At 45.4% G+C, this 26154-nt stretch overlaps 1 protein-coding gene across 1 annotated transcript in view; it reads right to left on the reverse strand.

The window, feature by feature from the left end:
* MACF1 (microtubule actin crosslinking factor 1) overlaps nt 1-26154 on the reverse strand; it is a 232691-nt gene that overhangs the window by 27297 nt on the left and 179240 nt on the right. The window contains exons 58-79 of the mRNA XM_029912665.1: nt 22768-22929; nt 22379-22549; nt 21294-21460; nt 19601-19760; nt 18894-19220; nt 17649-17733; nt 16437-16678; nt 15255-15461; nt 13231-13350; nt 10447-10554; nt 9829-10047; nt 8549-8752; nt 6281-6512; nt 5115-5341; nt 4095-4217; nt 3888-3989; nt 3273-3374; nt 2983-3156; nt 2712-2867; nt 2358-2555; nt 1547-1675; nt 790-963 (exon numbers count right to left, since the gene is read on the reverse strand). Of these exons, the coding sequence (XP_029768525.1) occupies nt 790-963; nt 1547-1675; nt 2358-2555; nt 2712-2867; nt 2983-3156; nt 3273-3374; nt 3888-3989; nt 4095-4217; nt 5115-5341; nt 6281-6512; nt 8549-8752; nt 9829-10047; nt 10447-10554; nt 13231-13350; nt 15255-15461; nt 16437-16678; nt 17649-17733; nt 18894-19220; nt 19601-19760; nt 21294-21460; nt 22379-22549; nt 22768-22929 (3789 nt within the window). The remainder of the gene's footprint in view (nt 1-789; nt 964-1546; nt 1676-2357; nt 2556-2711; nt 2868-2982; nt 3157-3272; nt 3375-3887; nt 3990-4094; nt 4218-5114; nt 5342-6280; nt 6513-8548; nt 8753-9828; nt 10048-10446; nt 10555-13230; nt 13351-15254; nt 15462-16436; nt 16679-17648; nt 17734-18893; nt 19221-19600; nt 19761-21293; nt 21461-22378; nt 22550-22767; nt 22930-26154) is intronic.

Consider the following 26154-nt stretch of genomic DNA (forward strand, 5'->3'; position numbering starts at 1 on the left):
AATGAGCTCTCTAATGGGAACTCATCAGTTCAAGCAAAGAACATGACTTGTTTACCAAGTAGAGGAGATTTCAGTGAAAGTGGCTGTGTCAGAATCAGTTTCTTCTGAAACACACGGACAGGAATTGTACATGAAAGAGGAGACAGCTCGATAACCAACACACAAGTGGCTGTGTCGCCATCAGAGCTTCCTAGGAAACAAGCCTCCATGAGAGAAGCTGTTCCGCAGAAGGGAGACGACACTTCAGTGGTGACAGCTGCAGAGCCTGGGTAGAGGCCAGTTTCTCTCATTTTATGTGAGAATTTATCGCTGACCAAAGTACCAGCACCATGGAATTAGGTCAGCAGAGAATTTGGCCTGTTGTCTCTTAAGAAGAAGCAGTGTAACTTTGCTTTTCAGAACTGGATAATGCTCTTCATATCTTCTTTTATTTCTTGTATAACAGCCTCTCTCTTATGTTCACTCACATTTCATTGTACTTTCATTTTCTCTCTAAGATTTACCCTGCTCTGGTAACTAGCCATACAGTTAACACTTTGATGTCAGACATCACTGATGATACCTATGTCAGAAGGCATGCTAAGCATATGTAATCAGGAGAGAAATTATCTAAAAGAACTGATCTAAAAGCTCTGACCTTGGGTGTCTGAAGCACATTGCTGATTCGGCCTATTGCAATAAACCTGCGTTCTGGAGACAGCATTACTGCAGCAGGGAACTAATGGCATTTTACTTTCAAGCCATATCTTTCATAGTAAACATGGATCATATTTTGGCTCAAAACATTACCTTCCTCTCCTCCATCTTGGTGCTGACCAAGTTCCATTTCTGTTCCAACAGCATGACGCTCTGCTCCGTCTTTGAGCCAGAGCCAGAGTCATCGCGGCTTAGCAGGATCAATCGCCCCTTGGCCAACAGCTGACTGTAGACCTCTTCGTTGGCTTTGAGTTGGGCATACAGCTCCTACACCAAACCACCATTGAAATATTAGAGACAGAGAGACTGTATCGGGGATTTGCAGTTCTCTAGACTCCAAGTTTGTGGAGACACTGGGGTTAGGACACACAGCAAATTGACAGTGCGATATTTATCATCATGCTATCAGTAGAGGTAAGCAGTTCATTCATTAAGATAGTGGGAAATTCTGTCCATAGCCATCATCTGCAAACCTAATGGTCCTCTGTAACCCTGGAGAGAGAAGTGGCAAAAGAAACACGCATCCCATTCCCCATTAGACTACACCAGGGGTTCTCAAACTGAGGGTTGGGACCCTTCAGGGGGTCACGAGGTTATTACATGGGGGGGTCGCGAGCTGTCAGCCTTCACCCCAAACCCAGCTTTGCCTCCAGCATTTATAATAGTGTTAAATATGTTAAAAAGTGTTTTTAATTTATGAGGGGGGTCGCACTCAGGGGCTTGCTATGTGAAAGGAGGCACCAGTACAGAAGTTTGAGAACTACTGGACTACACCATGCGGCACAGACATGTTTCTATGCTGACATTTCAGAGAGAAGTTAGTTGAATTAGAGGCATTTGAAATCTTTACCATATGGGCATTGAGTTGTTCACGGGCAGTTTCTGGCAAACCTCCTGTGGGCTTTGATGCAGACAGTTGGCTCTCCATTCTTGTTAGCCAGAGGAGGAAGTCTTCAATCTCGCCATGGAAACCCTGGGCCTGTTAAGGAACACAAAATCAGCCAGGGATCGGATGACAGCAGCAACCGTTGCCTGGCTTTCAGGTTTAACACTGGTGGATGAGGAGGCAGAGAAGAGTTTTACAAAGGCACTAAAAATATTGTCATATTTTTTTCAACAATACAACCATTTCAGCAAGTTCACACACAGAGCTGAGTTCTCAGAGAGAAAAGGCTCGTCCGAAAGAGCAGGACTTCCCCTCGGAACGAACGCATCTTTGGTTTGGAAAGAAGTAACATGCTATTTACAAACCGTTTGCGCCTCCCGTCTATGACCTGGTCTTCGCGGCTGAAAAAGGTGTCCTTTTCACCGGGGTGGGGGTGGGGTAACTAATACATGTGAGTTATCCCAAGGTCAAAAGACAGCAAAGACGAGGTACTTTATAGTTCCATCATGAGGTAACGAGGCGAGGTTAATCCCAGGTGGGGGCATAGTGGTGTCCTCACCTAGTTTACCTCAAGGTAAAACTAAAGAGCCCTGTCATCTTGGGACAGCTCACATGAGTTACTTACCCTGAGGTAGCACCACCTTTTCTAGCAGTGAAGACAAGACTATACATCACCTCCTTCACCCTGGAAAGTGACACCAAGCCAACTCAGACACCCTCTGCGGATCTCTTCTGCAAGCATGAACATTTCCGTCTCCAGAACAAGCTCACCGACCTGCTGAAGCGTTGACTGCAGCTGCTGCTCCCTCTCCTCCGTTTTTTGCAGGACAGACTCCCAGCAGGAATTCAATTTCTCCAGCCGGTTCCGCAGGCTGCTTGCGTCGTCTCCCGCACTGGATTCCAGGAGCTCATTGCCGGCTTTATTTACTGTCTCCACAGTTGCTTGGTGAGCCAACACATCATTCTTCAGCACCTGCACAGGGTGGATTGGGTAACGTCAAGACACACTCCTCTAAAATGTTCTGCTAACTCCAGCACTATCCCAAGGAAACAAATCAATGCAAATAACTTCCCGGGAGCCATCGTCCCCTTTAAGACCAGATAAAAAGTCAGAACACAGAGTACGTACATGGTGTTTGGCAAGTTCTACTTCAATGACCCTTGGGTCACCATTGATTGGTCTTTGCGCATCTAATAACTCTTCCGTATGGGTCAGCCAGGCCATCAATTCTGCTAACGCATGCTGGAACTGACCAAGCGCCAGCAGAGCAGTTTCTAACTTGTGCTGTTCAAAGGTAACAAAGAAAATGTTAATCAGGAGGGAGCAGGAAGAGGAGGACGACGCTGACGACTTAGGTTTATTTTCAGCCCTGGGTTTTGGCAGCCCACCCTCTCCATACCTGTCTGTGAGCAATCTTCTCGCCCAAGTTCTCCCAGAGATGTTTCAGCTCTGTCAGCGGTTCCCTGATGATGTCTCTGTCTGTCTCATCCGTCGCTTTTTTTAGCATCAGTTCGCCTTGGTGATTAAGCTTCTCCATTTCAATCTGCTGCTGGTAAACCTCCATTTTAAACTCCTGCCAAAGCGTGGAAGGGGAAACAAACAAACAAAAAATCAAACAAACAAACTGCAGAACTCTGCCTCCAACACAGACCAAGCCCTGGAGAACCGTGTCTAATGTAGCACGCTTACCTTCATCTCGTTCAGCTGCTCCTTAACAGTGTTGAGGTCAGTGCCGACAGGTGGCATGTTGCACAGCTTAATCACAGTGTTATCCAGCCAATCAAACATTGCCTAAGAGGAACACACACACAATTAGGAAAATCAAACCTCCACCATCATTGGACGAGGCGCGCCACACCCGCTCCACAGGCCATCAGCAGAGCTTGGGGGCAGCCTGTGCGATCCTTGGACTAATCAATAGAGCTTCTCTTTCAAGGCAAACCGATGGGTAGTTTTCATGTTCCACAAGCACACTGCTTAGTGACCTCCTTCCTTCCACTGACCGCAGCATATGCAGCAGACTAGGATCAGGCACATTTCCCCCATCCCTTGCCGCCCCCACCCCAAAATGTATAACTATTTGAGAGGGTGAAGGCAGGCCGGGTCAACTTCAAATTGTCACCAGAAAAGCAGAAGAAATGCTGATTGAATGCTCTGCTTTCAGCGGGTCATTGTACACGGGGCCTAACTTAGATTGTCAGCTCTTTGGGGCAGTGATTATCCTTTTGTTCTGTGCTCACGCAGCGCCTAGCACAACGGGCTGCTGGTCCACCCAGTACAAAGAACCACCAACAGCTGCCTCACCTGCAGCGTATCCTGATACTGCACCGCAGACTGCATAGCCTCCTCCAGTTTCTCTAGCCTCTCCTTCCAGGTTTTGTTTAGGTTTTCCCATGCATTGTTCATCTGCAAAACACAGGATTGCCCCCAAATTCAGTAGGCTATTCCATCTGAGCCAACGCGGCCTTTCACGTGGCTTTTACCTGACTTCTGAGCTGCTGGTTTTCCTACCTCATCAATGCTTTTCTTCACTTCTGGTTTCTCAGTTTCACCACAGGCCATAATCAATTCAGCTCCAAGCACGCGAATAAACTCCAGTTCTTCATGCACACCATCAGTTTCCTCTTTGATCGTCTATATTCAGAGAGTGCAATGAATTAAAAAATAGGTTTGTTTAGTAAATGCTATTCCAAAACTCCATTTGACGGTGCAGGCAGTGGGAGCTAGAGTACAGAGATTACACCAGCTAATGTTTTGCATTTTGGTTGAAGACTGAGACTAATTAGTCCTCAACCCAACAGGTGTGCATCACATTAAGAAGCAGGTATGTGTTTTCATTATCTACCACAGTAACTGAGTCCAATCCACACTTCTTACATTGTCTGATGCATGGGATGCCGTCACCATTTGCAAGCAGATGGGAAAAACAAGGTAAAAACCGCCTCTGCATTTATCTGAACTGGAAAGACGGTGACCCTATCTGCAAGTTATATAGTTTTCGGAGTGTTTTACGAAACCAGGAATTAAACAGGCTGTCAGAGCGCCAGCATTTCTAAACCCAAGTCAGACTAGTTATAAAATGGGAGTGGCATGTACAAGTACGCCGGGATGAGATGTATACATATTTAAAAAAAAAAAACCCTGAGTCAAACTATGCAAACATCCAAAATAGACTCTACCACGTGATCCCAAATAGAGATGAGTGTTGCTGTCCATCCACTATTATCATTTTATTCTACAGTTGCCTTCAATCTAACTGGAATGTAATCTGCATCTCACAATCTAGACAGATCCAGCGCACATTGGGAGCAGAACCATGGGAACAATTATGCGCTAAACTGACCATCCCCACCAAATCATGGCTCTCCCCTGGTTTCTAAATAAAACGACAGCATGATTTGTAACCATGTCGGGTGCTCACAAAACTGGGGTACAACAACATTTGGCCATATCTTCATTTGAGACCCAAACATGGTTACAAGCTGTAGCACCGCCGGGGCCTATGTGGAATGACTCGTCCACAGTCCTCACCTCTGCTGCCTCCACCTGCTGCTTGATGATTGATGGGTCAATGCCTGGGCTCTCCAGGTCGTGAACAATATCCTGCGTCTCTTTGACAGTAGTCAGGAGGGTTGCCATTTCGTACCAGAATTTCTCTGCGAGCTCCAGGACATCGAGGAACTTACTTTCACGTCCCTCTGCCTGAGCCTTGATGTCTTCCCAGAAAAACACCATCTGATTCAGCTTATCCTGGATTTCTGGAGGGGGGAAAAAAACAACGAGTCAGGACTCTTTATTCTTACCCTGTTCTGACCAGCAATCTCCAGTTACTAATTAAAGCATCTGCATACAAATGTTATGATGAGAAAGGTCTAAGGGTTTGTCTACACAGCACAAAAAACCCTCCACAACCTGCAGCATTGAGTCTCAGAGCCCAGACCTGCAGACTCAGGCTTTGGACGATGGGGATTCCCACAGCCGTGGAGATGTTCAGGCTCAGGCTGGCGCTCTGGCTCTGAAGCCTGAGAAGGGGGGTGGGTTTCAGAGCCCGAGCACCAGCCTAACCCCCAACGTTTGCCTGGCTATATTTAGCGCCGTAGCGGGAGCCTGAACCTGTCAACCTGGTCGCCGAGACTCGCTGCTGTGGGGGCTTTTTTTGCCGTGTAGTCTTACCCTGAGGTAAGAATTAAAATGGCCAAGAGTGCCAGAAATACGAACTTAGAAAGAAGCTGGATGAAGATGTGACAAACACCAAGATACAGATATAAAGCCTTTATTTATCCACAGAACAGTTACAAGCCTGCCCACGTGCTCGCCCCACACCTGACCACCTCTCTATGCTCATTCAGTCCTTGGGCTCGCGCCCAAGACTGCCAACAAAGGTGCCAATTGTATTGGTGGTTTTGTGATGTGGACATTACCGCCCCCCTTCAAGGCCTGAATTGAAACCAATTCACTGGGAATAGACCCCCCTGAGAGCTGTCACGGGGTAACAGTCTGCAGTTCCCTCTGAACTGGGCTGGATTTGGACCCATCACTGAGCAGTCAAATGCTCCTTATTGCTTTATCAATACCAGTCTCCCGATAAACAAGATACATTGTGGTTATGAGAGAAACTTGCCATCCTAGATACGCTAAATATAACTAACTGCCTCTCTGAGCAGACGTGAGACGTCTCCGGCACCTCCGTGCGATACCTTTGGCTGCCAGGTCCTTGTCTGCCCCCTGCGATCGCCCGATCAGCTCTTCCCCACGGCGTTTCAGCGCCTCGAAGGTTGGCTGCAGTTTTTCAAGCTCCATGGTGGAATTTTTGTTTTCACTGATGCACTCCCTGATTTTATCAACTTCGGCTGGGATCACGGGCGGCATGCGCAGGCGGGAGGAAAGGTTCTCCAGCGTCTCCAGCATAGGCTCGATCTTATCGTGGAACTGAACAAAGGCAAGTCCATCAGGCAGGTTAGAGGACTGTACGGCACTGAATTACTCCAATGTATGCAGCATAATGTTAAGAGCAGGCAAAGTGCTCTCTTTTGTTAAAGAGAATTAATGTTTCCTAGAATGCCCATTACACCTGCAGCCTCCAATTTGATGTCTGTCCCTGGTTTTGTCGCTAACAACTGCATTCTGCGGTGGTCGCAGGAGTTTGCAGTTAGCTAAGCCTACAGAGAGGGCACAGGAAACCGCAAACCAAATGCAGCAGCAGCTTGTTATTGTACCCAAACCCACAAAATTCAAGTTGGTCTGACATCCCCTTCCCTCCAAAGGGCGGTGCCACTGACTGGGCATAGGACGACTCAGTCAACTAGTCCTGATCCATGTGCCAACACATTAGCTGTAACCTGCGTGTGTTTGGCTCCACAGGGGCCTCAGCTCAGGGGAGCCTGGCACAGAAACCATCTCAACTCCCAACTCGACTGCAGCCACCTGGTGGAAAGCATGTGTGTATGGGAAAGGAGAGAGAATGGGACGCTGTGCTGCTTGGTCTTCGGGTTTCTGCTGTTGCTTTGGCTGATCTTACTGATAAAGGAAGGAGATTTGGCATTGTTCAAGTTAGCATTAAAGATAATCTAGTGTTTACAAGACAGAATGAAGGGCAATAAGGGAAAGTTATTAGAACTAGATGTCTGCCCACGGAACTGGACTTGCTACTCTCACACAATAAGAGTGCCTCTTGTTCCCACTGAGTTTCACATTATAACGGCAGAGAAAAAGGAAATAGATTCTAGGTGCAAACTCTATCGTCACTAGACTGTCTTAAAACTAACAAACGTGGGTGAACCAACCAGTCACGCCCGCTAAGGCAGAATATGCTTCAGCGTAGATCCCTTTGATAGTAAAATGATTTCTTCCCTACAGAACACTTGAATTCTAAGCAGAAGCTCACTATAAAGTGGAACTTCAATTTGCACATTGCAACAAAAGGAAAGAGTTAAGGACTTTAATTCTCCAACCGAAACGGAATTTCACTGTGTCTGAGTTTGTTCCTAGCAGGTTCTATTGAACTGCATACAGAGATATAATACAGTAGAAATCTGGGTATCAAATGAATTAAGACTCATCTAGCCCGAAGAATGAGAATGTAAACAAACAGCTAACGTGGTGAGGCTTACCTCTGCGATCTGCAATGGCGGGGCGCGGTCAACACAACAATGAAATGGGACCATGTGGGGAAGACAGGAACAGGCAGCAACACACAAAGATAACACATTCCACAATGTGAGTGAGAGATGAGACGGAAGGTGTGTGTGGGGGGGAAAAACTTGGAGTTAATACAAGTGCAAACCAAGAGAAGTGACTAAACAACGCAGGAATAAATAACCCAGACGTGACGACAAAACTGTGCTACAGTAAATATTAGCTGAAGTGAAACATAGCTACAAACGCTAATCCCAGTTACATGCAACAGAAGTTCTTCACATCCTTTCTCCACTTTAATTTGTACAATCTCTGCCCTTCCTTTCACATAGTTCTTCCCTTTTAGGGCTCCTCCACAGAGCCTATATACAAGGGAAGATGATTAACTCTCCCATGTAGTTGTTCATTATACGTACAGTAGTTTCCTGCTTATCAGGAACAAGAGCCAGTTCTCTAAGCGCTACTCACAGTCTCGCCAGACCCGTCCATCATGGGCAGATGCCAAAAAGCCCTTTTAATGAGGAACATTATTAAGGCTGTAAACATTTATTACCCTGTTTACATCAGGATTCAATCTCTTTCTGTACCGCTTTTACAAATCTATCAGCACCAGCCTTCCCAGACGCCCCTGAACAGGCAAGCACTATGCAGATCAACCCACTACGCACCAGCCTGCCAGCAAATGGCTTCCTAGAACAGATCTGAACAGTAATGGGATTTTAGTTATAAGAAACGGTACAGAAGTAAACTTCAGAGCCCGCCGTCCCCAGGGAGCTGTGATAAACACGAACACAAAACTGCGGCTTCTTTGTGTGCAAGGAGAAATGTACCTGAGTGGATTGTGAAACAGCCTCATCTAGTGCCAGCGCTCGCTGGCGCACCTCCTCTTTAATTCTGGCATACATGGCCTCGGCGGTCAAATATTTCTCCTGTACCATCGCCCCTTCCTCAGGGTTGAGCTCCTTCAGCTGCGGTCCGATTTTCAGCAGCTTGTCAATATGAGGCTTATGTTCCGCTATAGACTCTCTTAGTTGCTACAGGATGGAAAAAATAGATGTGCATTCAAATTCACAGCGTATTTACGTCATGCCATTGATTTCCAGGGCATCTCTTGGACCACGGGAAGGCTTTCCCACTGACCTCAGCAGTATTTCCCCACCTTCAAACCAACCCGTCCCCCACAAGGGAGCTGATATTCCCACCCCCCAAGGTGATAACTCTGATAAAGAGCTGCTCTTTCTTTGCACATCTGTTCTTTTAAGCAGAACACACACACACCCTATGGCATCATTACACCCAGAGGACAAATATAAAGAAGATCAATCTCCCATGGGTTTACATTCAAAATTTCTATTTAAAATACAAACTCTTAGGGGTGTGACAAATACCTGATCTGGATTAGATTTCTACAGATGTCACTGTGATAGACAGGTGGAAACTCCAAAAATTGGAGAGCTTAGATAGCTGCTTGCCACCTACTGGTCTCCAAACTACACTCATCGATAAGGCTAAGGTTTTGTTACGGAGGTCATGGAAGTCATGGAATCTGTGACTTCCAGAGACCTCCGTGACATTTTCGCTTCAGCCCCGATGCAGTGGAGTTGGAGCTGTCAGCTGGAGGGGCCTCCCTGCAGCTCCCAGCTACTGCAGGCAGAGAGAACCCCTGCAGCTCCCAGCTGCTGCCGGCAGGGGTGCCCCTGCCAGCTGCTGTCGCAGGTGGATCCCGCAGCTCCCAGCCAGCACAGATTATCCTGCAGCTCCCAGCCACCACGGGTAGATCCCACAGCTCCAAGCTGCTGCCGACAGCAGGGGGGACCCCGTGCTCTCAGCCACCGTGGGTGGGGGGAACCCTGGAGCTCGCACCAGCGATGGGTGCTGGACCCTCTTCTTTCCCCATTTCATCATAGTTATTTTTAATAAGTCAGGGACAGGCCACTGGCTTCCGTGAATTTTTGGTTATTGCCCGTGATCTGTCCGGGACTTAAAATACCCGTCACAAAATCTTAGCCTTATTCATCGGCCCTTTTAGTGTGAAGCCTCCATTTTATACAGAGGGCGGAATCAATTCTACCTGGTGCAAATGATGCAAATAAAAACCTCTCTTCCTTACCCTCATATCCTCTTGCTGCTGTTTGAGCTGCTCATGATCAATAGCTGGAGGGGGTAACTGTGCTATAAGTGCCTGTGTTTCTTCAATCCACGGGTTGAGCTCTTCATACGTCTCCCAGAACTGGTTCACCAAGACCTGTGCACGCTCTAAGCATGCGTAGCGCTCTGAGTTGAGTTGGCTAACAGAATCATACTGCGTCACAAGCGATTCCGTTTTCTCCTAGAGGGAACAGGAGGAGGGTGTGGAGTTGGTGACGGATGCAAGGGCAGAGAAAACGAGCCAGCCGCATGCTGTGAACGGAAACGGCGGAGTCCCACGACTGCACGCTGTAACGCCAACCAAAATGGTATCCGAGATCCCTACAACTTTCCCCTTATAAACACTGCAACAAAACTAAAAAGTTAATAAATGGGAAGCGACTCCCATGGGTATTATTGATTGGCATGATTAGAGATGGAATAATTTTAAATCAAGGAGAAAGATACAAGGAAATAGACGGATGTAGGAAATGTGCATGCTGCTTTTCTCCCTCCTGTACTGAATCCATTACTTGCCAGGATTACTGCTGTGTAAGACTCTCTCTCATGAGGTCTACATGTATCAAAGACATGGATATACCTGTAACAAAGCTTTCTGTTCTTCTCCACATGTGCCAAAGATCTCATTACGCTGGCTGAACAGCTCATCCATAGAGTCTTTGTGTCGAATGATGTCTATGGAGAAAGCCTGTAGGAAGGAAACGTTCAGAATGAGAAAAATCAGAATCATCTTCAAGCCACAAAACTTCTGGTCTTCCCACAGTGCTTGTACTGGGGGGAATGGATTTCAGAAACTCTCCCAAAGTGGTGAGATGACTGGTGAAAATGACCACCACGTGGTCCAGTAAATCAGAGACGGTAAACACTCAATCAACTATCCTGTGACATCCTCGTAATCTGACTTCACCTGCAGATTACTGCGTTGTCTTCTCAACTGTGTTTTGGAATTTCACTCTTAATAAATTAACATCTCTTTCAGAAGCCTGGGAAAAGCCAGTGGAAATTAGAGACTGGTTCATTTTTACTGTGCATGAACCCAGCAGTGCCTCACTCCTTACACAGAAACTCCAAGATGGCGACAGAACCAGTAGCAATAGACCAACCTTTGCACCCTACAGAAGAGTCAGGGAACTATTCCAAGCATAGGCGCCAACTCCGTGGGTGCTCCGGGGCTGGAGCACCCATGGGGAAAAATTGGTGGGTGCTCTGCACCCACTGGCAGCTCCGCCCTCCCCCACCCACCTCCGCCTCCTCCCCCTCCCCTGAGTGCACTGCCGCGTCCTGCTTCTCCCCCCTCCCTCCCAGTGCTTGCGCCACAAATCGGCAAGCCTGGGAGGGAGGGGGGACGAGGGGGAACGTGGCATGCTTGGGGGAGGAGGCGGGGCCGGGGCAGGGATTTGGGGAGGGGTCCAATAGGGGCAGGGAGGGGCAGAGACTTTGGGGGAGGGGTGGAGTTGGGGCAGGGCCGGGGGCACAAGCACCCGACGGCGCAGAAAAAAGTTGGTGCCTGTGATTCCAAGTTCTGCCACTAATTTGCTGTGTGACTTTAGGCAAGTCACTTCCCCAGATCTGTCCCTCAGTTTCCCCACCTGCAGTGAAATGCTGGATAATGTTTTCACCCCTCCTACTACTGACCCACTTCACAAGGGTGTTGTGAGGCTGAATTACATTTCATACATTTAAAGCACTTTGAGACAAGACTGTTGATGAAAGGTGCCGTCGTACAACTATCATTTATATTCCAAGGGGCCACATGATTAACAATAGACCCACAATAGCTGAAAGCCAAGCTTAGCTCGATGTAACTTCACATGTGACGGTTCACTTCCTCTCTTTATGACAACACTAATTATTTTTTCTTTCCTTTTCTTTCCTTTTTTTTTTTTTTTTTTTTATAGCCTATTAGACTTTTTTTTTTTTTTTTTTTCAAGTCCGGGGAAGGATACTAAACTCTTTATTTAAAGCTACACCTGAGGCAGCTGTTATTAGCTTATTTATCAATCAAGTCTTTTTTTCTTTGCAATCTTTGTTTGACCTCAATTGTGTTGTAGTGGCCAGCTCTTATCAACGATACAAAATCCAGTATGTTTTTGCCCCAATTATGGCCACCAAAGATGATTTTCCACTGAAGGGAAGTCAGTGATATGCAGATCTAAAATATTTACAGGTAGCCTCATTATTCGAAGTTCACTCTTCTTTAATGGCATTAACTTTGCAGTTTTTCACAACATTCAGACAGACTGCCCAGGAGGTTAGGTCTATGCTAGAAGCCTCAAATTGACTTGTGTGTTGACAGAAGCTTAGAAGTCACCATGATCTAACCATGATTTTTAATGTTGGGCACCCAAAACCAAGTGGTTACTAAGATGTCTAAACACTCTGAACTCACAGCTCAGGGGTGTGAGCTGGCACCAGACTGACCATGTAAAATTTACAGTACATGGTATCAAATCCAGTAATAACTGCTATTAACGCAATAGCATCTGGACGCCGAACATCACTGTTTCACAGGAAGTCACTCCCGGAGGCTAAGCTAGATCCGAGAACGCGCAAAAGGAAAAAACCTGTTCCATGTTAAGGTGAGAAAACGTTTGCTAGCAAAACAGTGGAAGGAAACTGGGCTACATACACCTACACAGACTAATTAAAGCTATGATTTCAGGTGGGTGACAAGGGAATCTAATAAAGCAGTGAAGAAAAATGTGTGGAATATCATAGCTTCTAAGACATCTAAAAACATGGATGTCTAAACAACTGAAAATTAGCCTGAAGTGGAGCTGGAGTGCTGGCAGGCCCGCAGTTAGAGGGCTAGATACCTTTATATGAAGAGTTGTTCGTCTAATTCAGCCACGTTTTAAACATGCAGCTCTTGTGGTATCTCGAAAATTCAGGCATATCTTGTCCTGGAGGGATCATTCTTAACTCACCACCTCAGTGTCTCTATGACTTAAAAACCCAGCTGAATTGCTGTTCTCTGGATAGGTCGAGTCTCAGCTCTATAAAAGTAACGTGCCTCCCTAGAGAAAGATTGTGCTATGCCCTAACCAATAAACTCTCCATCCCTTCACCCCAATGACTCACCCCCATGACTGAGCTTTACCTGTCCTACTCTAGCTCATCTCAGCCACCCCCAGCTCAATCTGAGCTAATAAATTACCACCTTCCTCTCCTACACGATCAATGATTTGCCCTACTCCAGGCAAATGAATTAATATCACCCTGACATACCAATTAGCTGTTCCACTTCACTCATCACCTCTATTCAAGGAGCAATTTTCTTCTCCCCGCTGCTCCAGACAACAAGTAAGGTCTTGCCCATCCTTTCACCCAACAAGCAAAAGTAGTGCATGCATATTGCACGTACCTTTTGGACCTGCAGCTGGGCTGTTGTCTGGTCTTGCTCCAGACGAATTGGACCAAGTGCCATCAATTTCCGTTTGGTCTCAGCAACCCAGGCTAATTCTGCATCAGCGGCTTGCTCATACTAGCGAATAGGGAGAGGAGACCGAGCGCAACAAGTTAGCGACACACACCGAGCAAGGACAGCATTGACACAGATGCACAAACCAACACGCCAGCAACCGCGACACACACACACAGGGATACACACATGGACAATGGCCTCATAGATACATATCTCCATACTACAGGCAGCAATGTGGACTCACAACTGGAACAAGGGAAATGCACAGCAACGTGCAAAGGTGATAGACACAGACCCAGCCGGCCTGGTGCTACACATAGCCAAGGACAAAGCAACCCCAAGGAAGATACAGCCAGCCAATGAGATGCAGTCACATACGTACAAAGAAAGACACGGAAAAACAACATAACCTTAACGCCAACACACACCGGCAGGTCTTATTCCACATTTGATTTGAGGAAAATTACCAGTTTTTTTTTTTTTTTTTTTAAAAGAAGCCTCCCCTCCCAAATTGAAAACGATTCTAGTTCTACTCTGAGTAATGGGCAATAATTGCTCAACAATCCGGAGGCAACATTTCCACAGAGATGCGCCTAGGAATAGGGTTAGCAGAATTCACTTTTTTAATAATTTTGAGGGATAACATCCATGTTTATTTTTAAGCAATTACGGGGAAAGGGTCAGGCAATAATCATTTAATGACCGTAGACGTTGAGATGTATAAAGTGAAGGATTTAAAACTTAAAACACAAACTGTCAATGTCAAATACAGACAAAGTAAACAGCCTTAAATCTACCTCTGATAAATTCCCAAGCAGAATTTTTCTTCCTTTGCTTATCTTAAATTTTGATGCTCATGGATGGAAATATTCTTCATCAGTTTGTGCGTAGGGTGAAATGGAAGTTTCCTGACATTTACCAATAAAAATCTAATCCTTCCAAGCCTACCTATGCAGCAGCAGATAGCTGTCCTAAAGGGACGCCATCCCTTTCAACAGCTATCTGCTTTGGCTCTGTGGAGACCCAAACAGAGAACACACTCTTTTTTACACGGTGCAACAAGCTACATTTCCCGCTCTTTTAGCAAACATTTAAAGAGACAGTACCCTTTTCTGCAAGAGAAATAAAAACAGCCCTAGGTTTTATACGCAGGACTCCTATGAAACAGGCCAGCAGTGGAAAGAGCTAAACAGACACATGTATCTGAATACTCATGGGATTTAAAGCGTACATTCTCAATTTCGCTAACCATGGTCCAGTATGTTGGTCAGCGTAGTCCATTACACGCTGGGTGTTGACATGATTAATACATCCTTGCCTGGAAGAGGGTACTGGCTTCTTCAGCAGGTTTTAAAGCGCAGAGCAGCATTGCAACTAGCAAGTTTAGAGCTACAGAGTATAACGAAGCAAGCCCCTTAAATGCCCTTTCTGTCCACAGGGAAAGAGACCGCTCTTTCACACCACAATTTTGTTTGGATGAGTTCTGCTTGTGCTACCTGTGCTCAAAGCTTTTGGTGAAAGGTTTAGCTATTCACTATCCTCCTCAATCCCCAAAGAATAAGGTTTTAGGAAGATTCTTATTCTGGAATAAATCCACAGGCTGTCAGAATTATGGGCCTGAGAGTTCACCTGTCACCAGTTTTAGACGCAATCCACTAGTGCCGTAACCCAAAAGCAAGGAGCACTGAGTTAATACAGAACTTCTCTAAGAGGCACCGAACTATCACCAAAACCATTATAAAGTCAGACTGTTCAGAAACCAGCTAGACTCGATCCCCAATTCTATCACACAAATTCCCGAATCTGTTCATTTCTCAGCATTAGTTGGTGCTTCCCCACCATGCGATTCTCATGTCTAAAGCTATAGTTATGCGGCTGCTTAGAGGGAAGCAGCGGTGAATCAGCTGGCATGCAGTCCCCGCCAAACCCTCTCCTGAGCGAAGCACAAGAGATTATAAGGTTACCTGTTGTGACCTTTGTATAGCAGCATCTATTTCGTCCACTCTCTGCCGGATAGTGTCACTGACCATCTTGTACTGCTCGTTGGTATCCGACACGAGTTTGTCCAGCCCTTCGCGGGCTCGCCAGGGCACCAGTTCCAAGAGGGCGCGGCTCACCTCATTGATAGTATCCAGAACAAGCCTGTGCTCCATAACCTCCTTCTTAAGCTCCTGAGGAAGACATATACCGTACATCTCAGTTAACATCCTCGAGACATTGTTGGCAAGAGGCCGTTCCTGCATCTGAATCGTTAATGGTCCTGCGGCCAAGTTCCCTTCATTCTTTTCACCGGTACAAGATCCCCAATGGAGCTGTTCACCAGCATATGAGTAACGGTTATCGTTTAGCAGGAATGCCCCGTTTGCCAGGTACTGTTTGAACCCACAGGGGAAAGGAGGATAAGGCAGCATACGTACAAAGGCAGATACATGCAATAGCTAGGTGCACATCTTGATGGGTCCAAGTAATTTGAAAAGGCTTTTCCAGCTGAAGGCTGGTATCCGTGGGGGAAACTGGCAAGGACAACATGAGAAGAGACAAGAGTGGATGAGCAGGGAGGGGCAGCTGTGAAGGGCATTGAAGGCAAGGACTAGTAGCTTGAATTTGATGGGGTGAAAACTGGGGAGTCAGTCAATAAGAAGGATTCAAAGGGGGAGCAATGGGGTCAAAGTGAGGGCAGGGAAGATGAACTTGACATCTGTATTTTGTATGGAGGGGAGGGGTCGACGTGGGTGCTAGAGAGGCTAGAAGTGAGGAGATTACATGCATCATGTTACCTTCTGCTTTATTAATATATTTTTACTCTTTAAATGAGCTTTGAGATTTCTGAGTTGCAACCTCCCATAAGCTGAAAAAGGACGGTGCCTCATTTGCTTCTTAACGTGAAATATTGTTGCTATTATTTGCATTACCGTGGTGCGAAGAGGCCTCGTCATGGACCAAACGGATATTTTCCCTTCCGTTATCCCCCGCTTCTTGGCATTACGCTTTAAGAGCAAATTCTCTCCTATACTCTCCACTATACCCTCTGCGGTTCACTCTCAATGCAGTGCGCAAGCTCCCGCAGCTCATTGGCTCTGGTGCATTCCCTTGTAAAGATCCACCCCAGCTTTTGCCACTGAGCTCAGTATTTCAAAAGATCTAACCTTCTGCCTCTGCTGGAATTGGGGTATCTGTTCTCCAGCAGGTGACTGCCCCCCACTGGACAGCAGCTCCTCCTCCACCTCACTCATCCAGCTGGTCAGTTCCTCATGTGTAGACTGGAACTTGGTGGCCAGCTGCCGAGCCTGCTCTAATGTCCTGAGAGCCTTAGAGCTGGTGGCTGTGATGTCTGAGTAACGAGTCTTGATGCCATCCAGTTTCTCCTGGATTAGCAACACCTCTTCCCCTGCGAGATGGAGAAACAGTTAGTTATGCATGTCCAAGGTTGGTTTTCTTTTAAAGCAGCCTGTTTTCCTGCTTTCTGATTTAAATGGCTACTTTCAGAATCCCTTTTTGTCAAGTCAATGCCAGCAAGAAGCCGTTTTCACAACCATGGAGCTACTTTTGCAACTGATATTTTCCTTCCAGCCAGGGAAAATTCCTCCTTCTTCCCACCATGGAAACGAAACCGGCAACGAAGTCGTTGTTGCTTGAGGTTCCAATAAAACCCTGAAGTTACCAGTGCTTTGTTCTTGACTAACGTGCGACACCTCTGAGAAAGAGGGAGCCATTTCTGAGAGGACAGGAAACCAAGGAGCTGGTTTTTGTTATATCAACTTTTCTAGAACATTTGTTCATAATGCAGACTACCTCTTAGTAAACAGACTCCCTTGAGCACCACCTCTCCTCCCACTCACGAACGGCTGACATCCACATGGCAACTGCAGCAATTGCTTACATGGAAAGTAATATTAGGAAAGTGCTTGGTGTATTTTTAGCCTCTTTTAATGTGATTTAGCAGCTGGAAAGAAGGAGTAGAGCCTGTGCTGGGTTGCAAGCCAGGTCTGTGGAGATCACCAAAAAGTGAACCACACAGACCTCTCTTTGGGAACTTCTGCTCGACCGCCGTCAGCATGTTTAAGGGGAAGGCACGTCTACTGCTCTGTGTTTGTACTGTGCCTAGCACTGCGGGTTGACCCTTAGGCACCACCATAATAAACATATTAAATACTAACTCATAGTCTACTGCGCAGAATGAATGTGTGTGGAACATCATCCGGCTCTGCAGCATCTTAAGAGTAGCCAAGATCAACAGCCTACTCTGCACAAATTATTGCAATCAACAACAACCAGGCTTCTCAGCTAGCCCAAAGCTTGGCTGGGGGGAAGTGCCTTTATCAGACCAGGCCTTGCAGTCTGTTCATCTCTTCCAATACCTGTGGTTTGTTTCAGAAGCGCTTGCCCGTTTTTAATGGCTTGGTCCACGTTCTTCTTTCTGTTCACGATCTCCTCGTTCAGGGCCTGAATGGAAAGAACAAACAGCAGTTACCATCTCCATGAAGGAGGCCCTTCAGCTGGGCAGGCGACCAAGTGCAGGAGAAGGACCCCAGGGGATGCATAACTTTCTCTCTGTATTCCCCAGGGATCGGAACCAGGTATGCGGCATGTCCTTCCTGCTCCCACACCACTACACTTCCCTGACAGGCTTAAGGTCTTGTAACTCAGTGCTAAGCACAGTTCTTTACCACCCTCTGCCTTTGGATCTGTATTAAGGAAGAATCCACTCTTGTCTTAGAAATTAACCAGTGCATAATAAACGAGCTAATTTAGACTCAGTTGAGAGTCTTGTTACAGGCTGCAGAGCTGAAATCACTGATACCTGTGGGACAATGTTTCTATTGCAAGAGACTGTCCAGTGTGCCCTAGCAGTGAGGCTCGCCCTCTAGCAGCTGAAATCACTGAGAGCTGTGTTCAGTGTGGTGAGTGAGCAGCTGGCAAAGACTGGTGTATGCTTAAAAACTTACACTGGCCTAGGTATGTTGGTCAGGAGTGTGAAAAAACCACACACTCCCCCAGCAACATAGACTGCCTGACAAACCCCCTAGTGGAGACGCAGCTATGCCGACAGGCGAGTGCTTCCGTCAGCAGAGGTAATGTAATCCGGGGAGATGGTGTTCCTACCCTGACAGACAAAACCCTGTCGGCATATGCTGCATCCACACTGGAGGGCTGTGCTGACATGGTCTATGTCTACACTACAGCGCCTATGTATGAGTGGAAATGGACCTTGCCTCTCAGAAGAGGTGTTCAGTGCTGGAATACGGCACATTCCCTGGCTCTTTAAATTCACTCATTCCAGCGAGAAAGACTGGAAGCTCTAAAGAAAAATCCTGGCTGGTCTGGTTTACTTAGTCCAGGAGTTGGATGCAAAGCATCTGAATAATTTACAGTCTATGGGACACCAGGACACCTTTTTTGGGGGGTGGGTGGGAGGGATTTGAGGGGAGGAGAGTTGTTTTTAATAAATGAAATAGGTTTATTTTCTCCAACCTGAGAAAAGAGAGGCCTGTTTTGATGTTGGTTAAAATTAAAGTCAAACAGAAACAAAAATGGATCAAAACAGTTGCTAAATAAATAAACAAACAAACAAATAAATATGAAAAAACGGAAAATGGCAATACCAGCTGGTCAGCATGCTGCTTTTGCAGGACGTCCCGTTTATAATCCTTTACGAATACCAAGCTGAGCTTGTCCTCAACCTCGGCCAGCCAGTTGAGCACTTCCACCTCATCCTCCCCAAAGAGCCTAGCGTTGGACAACGCCTGATCAAGCAGGGCTGCCTTCCGGCAGCACCGATCTTGAACCTCGCTGTACCGGGCCCGCAGCGAGTCTAGCTTCTCTGCCAGCAAGCCCTGTTCAGCTATGCAACTCAGGGAGGTGAGAGACTGCCCGAGACTGACTGCCTGATTCACGTCAGTCGCGCGACTCTCTATGTCTTCCGCTAGTGCCTGAAAATCCAGGGTGACAAAATGGACAACAGAAACAAATGATTGAAAATGGAATAAAACGGAGAAAAAAAAACTTAAAGAATGAAATTAATTCATGATCAAACAAAGTAAAGACATAACCCACCAAGATGGGCACAAACTATAACAAATAAAATGTTTCAGTTGGTTGCAAAGAGCAAAAGACACAACAGTTACATGGCTACATTATGGCCAGAAGCAAACAATGGGCCACCCATGTTGTGATTTCTCACGTTCTCTATTTCAAAAGCCTGTGATAGCTGTCCCCATCACCATGCAGACAGCTTTCTGCACTTCTATGTGTAACAATGGCCGACGTCTTCCATCAACAGTTCTGTGTTTGCTTGGGGACCATTTCCTACCTTGTGACGGGTGATCTGCTGCTGGATTTTAGCTGTCTGAGTACCAATGGGCTCAGAATTTGCCAGTTTCTTCTCCGTCAAAGATAGCCAGTCTGAAATAGGCTCTGTGGTCTCATGGAATTGTTTAGCCAGAATCAGGATATCTTCCAGTTGTTTTTGCCTACGGCATGATAACAACAAAGCTACTAATTAGGCGTTAGGTCTTTTTTTTTTTTTTTTTAAATCAGGACAGTTAAGCAACTGAATGTTTGAGTGCCACCTTAACCATAAAGATTGTATTGCACTATGAAGCTTTTAACATGCTGCAGTGGCTAGAGGTCTGAGTGCAAATGCCTTTAAACAAAGGCGATAGAAAGAAGGAAGAGACACCTGGATTGAAGAGAGGTGTTTAACATCTAGTCAAGCAAACAGGAAATGCAAACACACACGTTCCCTAGCAACTGCAGAACAATGCCCTTTTCACGGATGTTGTGTAAGGGTCCAAGGCAACTCCCATGGAAGTCAATAAAAAAGGCTTCTGTTCTACACTGTTAGATTTTCTGTCATCAACAGCACTGTCATAGAAATCTCCCGAAATGATAAGGGGCATTGCTAAAATCCTTGAATGTCAGGTTTGTAAGGACCATTAGGTGCTGGTGAAAGGTTCCAGATTGACAGTCCTTGAGATCGCGGCCCATTGATTCAGCTGGAATTTCAAATACGGTAAACTGAGGTTGGCCCTTGTGGGTGGCTCGACACATCATTATACGAACTAGACCATGCAGCAAACTGCATCTTGTAAATGAGATTCATGCAGCAGAAAGGTGCAAACAGTACTCTGGAGCTGAAGCTGAAAGTCAAACTAGGAGGAATAAAAATAAACCCACACTGTGAAGAGAATTAATTTCATCTAAGCATCTCCACAGCATTATAAAACTGTGCCATCTGTTTCACCCTCCCAACGCACATTTTGGTTTCGCGTGTTTTCTCGTTGACACTTGCTGTTTCCAGGATATTCCAGTAAAGGAATCTCACTGAACTTCCCAAGTGTCGCTATCTGATGATTACAAACAGCCCACAACAGTGTCCAGTGGATTAACGCTGGCTGCAAACCCGAAGTGCTGTACTAGCAAGAACTATTCTAAAGATCTGATTAACTGACTGCTGGATGGCCAACCAACGCATACTGAAAACAGTTTAAAAAACACCCGTACAAATGCTTCCGTCAGTCAGAAAGCAGCTTGTAAGTGTACAGTGTAATACAAACAATAATAAACTGGTCTTTGTCTAAAGTACACAGGGGCAGTGAGCTCTGTAAACAACTCCAAAATACTGATCATTAATGGACATGGGAGAAATTGCCACTACACTTTGCCAATAAGATGATGAAACAGATCATTGCAAGACTGGTAAGCAGTATAAGCCAAAGTCTGGGCCTATTACATGGCTTTACAACGAAGGAGGATATCCCAGCAAAATCACAGATTCTAAGGGTGGAAGGAACCACTGTGATCATCTAGTCTAGAGCAGAAAAGAAATTCAGAAGTTTTCCAGTGACAATATGTTTATTGCTTGTTCTCACCCTTAAACAGGCAGCATATTCAGCCAGATACATTGGTGCAAAGAACATGTTTCCTGCTGGGCACAGAGGAATTTCTCCGCTTTCAAAGCTGAGAGAAAATGAAGTCACTTCCTTCCCACGTCTCTTCCTTACCTGGCTGCTGCCTTGCCAAGCAGTCCTGCCCATCTATTTTCAAGACTCTCCAGCTGGCAAACAATCTTCTCTCGGTCCGTTGGCTCGGCTGACTGCGCTATCCTTCCGCCCTCTGCCTGAATCATCTCGACAGTGGCCTTGCGATCATCCAAGAGCCGCTGGAGCAGCTTTTGCATAAACATTAAAACAAAGAGGAATAAAAGTTACCAAACCGAGTCAGCAGAGTTACTTCTGCCTCCAAACACACCAACCCTCTAATTGTGTTTGAAAACCATTAATAAACACTGGGCTGCATCCAAACCCAGCTGAGCAAATCAACAACAAGATTTTTGTTTTCCTCCCAAACTCAAAGGACAATAAAAATGCCTCAAACAAATCCAAAACACTTGATTCAACAGAGGAACTTGAAACTTGCTCCCCAAATTGTAAAAATTATGTTTTAACGTTCGCTCGACTCTCCTATTAAAAAAAAACTCACCGTATGTGATGAAGTCTTGGTTTTTTTTAAACTTTGTTTTACCATTGTTAACATGTATGAACTTTCCATCTGTTAACAAGTCTTATTCATAACCTCTCTGTGTTACCTAAAGACCAACGTGTGTTTGGTCAACCCTCTTTTCTGTGTTTTTATTTTGTTCAAATTCCAAAATTGAAACCATACACTACAAAATCTATTTGATCCTGATATAAAATAGTTGTCAGCATGAGCAAAACCAAATGTGCTGTTGAAGAAAAATAAACAGGCAGCTAATTTCAAGACAGTAGGATAGCAAAATAATACTGGAGCTGTAGAGCCAATCTGCCTGGCTTTTATATAAGACTCATTATTAGCCTGTTAAGATGGCAGGTATGGGTAACAAGACCAGAACCCACACAGTATAATGGTAGACTATGAGAAAGTCATCGCTGCAGAATGGTTGCCGTAAACTAGTAGAATTGCATGAAATCACAGTTATTTATATTTTAAAAATGATCCAAATGGAGCAGACACACTTGTTCGGCTACTAGCAGCGCACTGTGCTCGTGGCCTCTACATCCTTCCCTCCTGGATCCTGTTCAGCGTTCACTATCTCCAGCTCACTTACCTTCTGTTCTTGGATCTGAGCTTTCACCACTTTGTATTCAGCAGAGGGAGGTTTCTGATTGGAGATGAGCTCCTCTGTGTCTACCAACCAGCTCAGCAGTGGCTCCAAAGCATCCTGAAACTTCCCACAATGCAACAGGGCCTCTTGTAGCTGTGCGATTCTCTGTGCCACCTGCGTTGAACATAGACACACATCACTAGAGGCGCAGTGTTCTCAAGTTACACTAGGTGACAACAGAGCAACTGCTCGTTGTCTTTGGCACGGTTACAGTGTCAACGGCTCTGCTTCAACTATAGATGTGGCTCCCTTTATGTCAGCTGACTCACCTGAGCGAAGAGAACGTCTTACTGCATCAAGCAAGGAAGGCTCACCTCTCCTGCAGTGCTTACCTTTTTGTTGAGAGTGTTCCAGCGGGCGTTGATCTCCTCCATGTCATGTTCCAATCCCTGCACATCGCAATTTTTTCCTGCGCTCTGGATGAGTCCCTGGCCCAGTCCGTTCACTTGCTGTAGTTTTACCTGAATGGGATCCACTTGCTCCTTCTGAAACATCTGAACAAGAAGGGGGAATTGATTTACAACCTTCAGTTCTCTTGTACAGCACCACCCCATCTGCTAACAGGGGGAGGGATAGCTCAGTGGTTTGAGCATTGGCCTGCTAAACCCAGGGTTGTGAGTTCAATCCCTGAGGGGGCCATTTGGGGATTTAGTGCAAGATTGGTCCTGCTTTGAGCAGGGGGTTGGACTAGATGACCTCCTGAGGTCCCTTCCAACCCTGATATTCTATACACTTTAGACTACAGTTCCCAGCCTTCTCCAAAGAGCAAGCAGAACTTTTTGCTTCTTCTGGTGCAGTTATTTTTATTATTTTTTTAAAGGAGTTTTGTTTGTTAGTTTAAATCTCTCATCTGCCCATATCCAGTATAATCATAGAATCATAGGACTGGAAGGGACCTCGAGAGGTCATCTCGTCCAGTCCCCTGCACTCATGGCAGGACTAAGGATTATCTAGACCACCCCTGACAGGTGTTTGTCCAACCTGCTCTTAAAAATCTCCAATGATGAGCACTTCAAGTATCTATTGGTCTCAGGCATAGATTATGTCTCAGATGCAGCCATATATGCTTTTAAATCTGTAAAACCCATGCAGAAGCCCCACCTAGATAGCCGAACTGTGACTTGCACCAAGACCCAGTCAGATGCTCAACAACAGAAATCAAAGCAAATCTTATCCTGCCAGTGTTGAATTGGGATGGGCAATACACTAGATGAGTTTTATCAAACGACTGAAACTTTAGACACTGGGAAGCATACTGCATTTGTAAAGACCAAGGGAACAAGAGAAAGGCAATGGAAGATTAATGTGTTAGCTGTTTTTCTGAGATCATCCCACGTATTTGGCACAATCCACGTCTGCAAGTCCTGTGAGGAAAGCATTCCAACCAAAAAAGGGGTTTTGGAAATGAAGGAAGGAACCTTGCTGTTGGGAGGAAAAACAACAGGGAAAATCCCGTTTTTCGAGGAGGTAAGTGCCCTTATCAAAGACTCAAATCTCCTGTAATTAGCTGATGACAAGCCAGACCCTAGCAGTCTGTATTCATTTCCTTTCCTCCACAATAGTGTCATTCAGCCTCCGAGACAAGGCAGCCAACCAAGGCCACATTGTGCAGGAAACGCTGGAACATGAAAAGCAAATTCTGAGCAAAATCCAAGAGGTAGAACCAGCTCTGCTTCCACATAATGAAGAATACAATCCAAAACAGGGATGGACACATTGTTTATACAGGGCCTTGGGCTGCTAGCTAGCACAGATCATAGGTCAAAGGCTGACAAATAGAAGAACAGGAAAGATTATTGTGCTCTCTCTGTACTCACAACCATCTCCCTCGGAAGGGAGCCGGAGATAAATGCAGACAACCTTTCTCTTTCTTTTTCAAGTATGCTTGAAAAAACCCACGTAACCAAGGATATGGAAATTGACAAAGTCTAAACATTTCATTTCAGATCGACTTGTGCCAAAAACTCCTGAGAAGCAAGCACTGGAGTAAGGTTTGAAAAAGGTCTCTGGTATCAGACAACTGCTTTATCTCTGAAGGGATGAAAGTCAGTAACACTCTGCCTGGGAAAGACAGCCTGTCTTCTGATGCTTTGTCCCATTTTCAAGGAAAAATCTTTCCCTCCTCACTGAAGTTCAGCAGCTTGTCTACACAGTGGGACTATGCCAGGAATATTAACTCAAGAGCGCTGGAAGACACAATCCAGAGCTATATGCTTGTGCAGAATTATTCTATGGTTATAAGAAGCGATGGTGACATGAAATAGCTAATTCTCCAAACACTTCTGTTACTGCTCTTATATGGAGTTGGCTGCTTAAGGCAGCCAAACACATAAAAGGACCAGACTGATAAGTCAGGCATGCAAACATTTGACTGGAGCAGAGTGCCTCTTCCAGTGTACTCTGAACTAAGCCTTAAATATAAAACTGGACTTTAAAAAAAAAAAACCAAAAAGATTTAAAACATTTTTTTTTTTTTGCAGGATCCAAATGCACAGCCGCTGACCCCCAACAATGAATAACTGCAAGGTACGTACGCACAATCCAGAAACCAAAGCCCATTTCACGAGGATCATTTAAAACGCAATCACATGCATAATCGCATTAAGAGCGAATACTTCTAACACATTTATTCTTCAAAGCCAATATGCATACACAAGACTCCAATGTTTTAATTCATTAACCTTCACTGGGATTCAAATTTGAAACAAATACTTAATGTGCAATCTATCTTTTACATAGAAAAACATGATGAGTGAGGTTTCTGAAAAGCTGTATTTGGTGAACTGCATGGACTGACGTTCTCGACTAAAGGCACTGGATCTGTTCGGGTACCTCCCTCTCATTTTGAGAACCACTTTCCAATGACTCTCTTTAAATTCTACTTTGTTCCTATCATGGATGACTGCATCCTGTGATCTCACTCCACTTCTTAACCCTTTTATTGCTGAACACAATACAGCCATCATTTGGTGATTTTCTGTAGAAGTGCCAGCACTCCGTTGGAACAAATATTTCAGAGGGAATGTATGAGGATATGTGTTGCAACATTGGAAGTACATTTTTGCTTCATGCTCCTGGTACGTTAGATGTAACTCAGCTGGTTAATATTAAGACACTCAAGTTACAAGGCATTTTCCTGATGCAAACCTAAACCTATCAATGGCTCGAGGCATCACTGGTTCCAAAGGGTTAATAACTAGAAACATTTAATATAAAATACAGTCCCAATAGAGAGGCAACAATGAAACTGAAGCAGTAAATCCCAGATAATAGCCACATGAAGTCAGTACCTTGATGTCTCTTTTTCTTTCCTAATTTACTGACTGGAACTTGGTTTGGTAGTGAAGGCTGCACTTTAAGCAAAAACTCAGTATAAACTGATTGCTCTCTCCTTGTGTTCCCCTCCATTTCAAAGCAGTTCTCTGATGCTGAGGTAGCTTTGGGTTTTTTAAATGGGTGGCATAGCGCAAAGGATGAGTAATTGCCACTGAAGCAGGTTTATGTGCTGGGCAACTGGTAATGTCTTCCCAATGACTGTTCTTCTAACCTAAATGGCTGATCAATTAGGGATCAGATATGGAAATACCATGCATTAAAAAAAAAAACAACTGATACTCTTTATAGCACTTTTCAAATTTTCTTAATACACATGTTGTTAGTAAAATACTGAAAAGAATTACACTTATTTTTCTCCTGATCTTTCAGAACATCTTTGCCCC

The sequence above is a fragment of the Terrapene carolina genome, unplaced genomic scaffold (genome assembly GCF_002925995.2).
Source record: "Terrapene carolina triunguis isolate 2854851 unplaced genomic scaffold, T_m_triunguis-2.0 Scaffold236, whole genome shotgun sequence".
NCBI lineage: Eukaryota > Metazoa > Chordata > Testudines > Emydidae > Terrapene > Terrapene triunguis.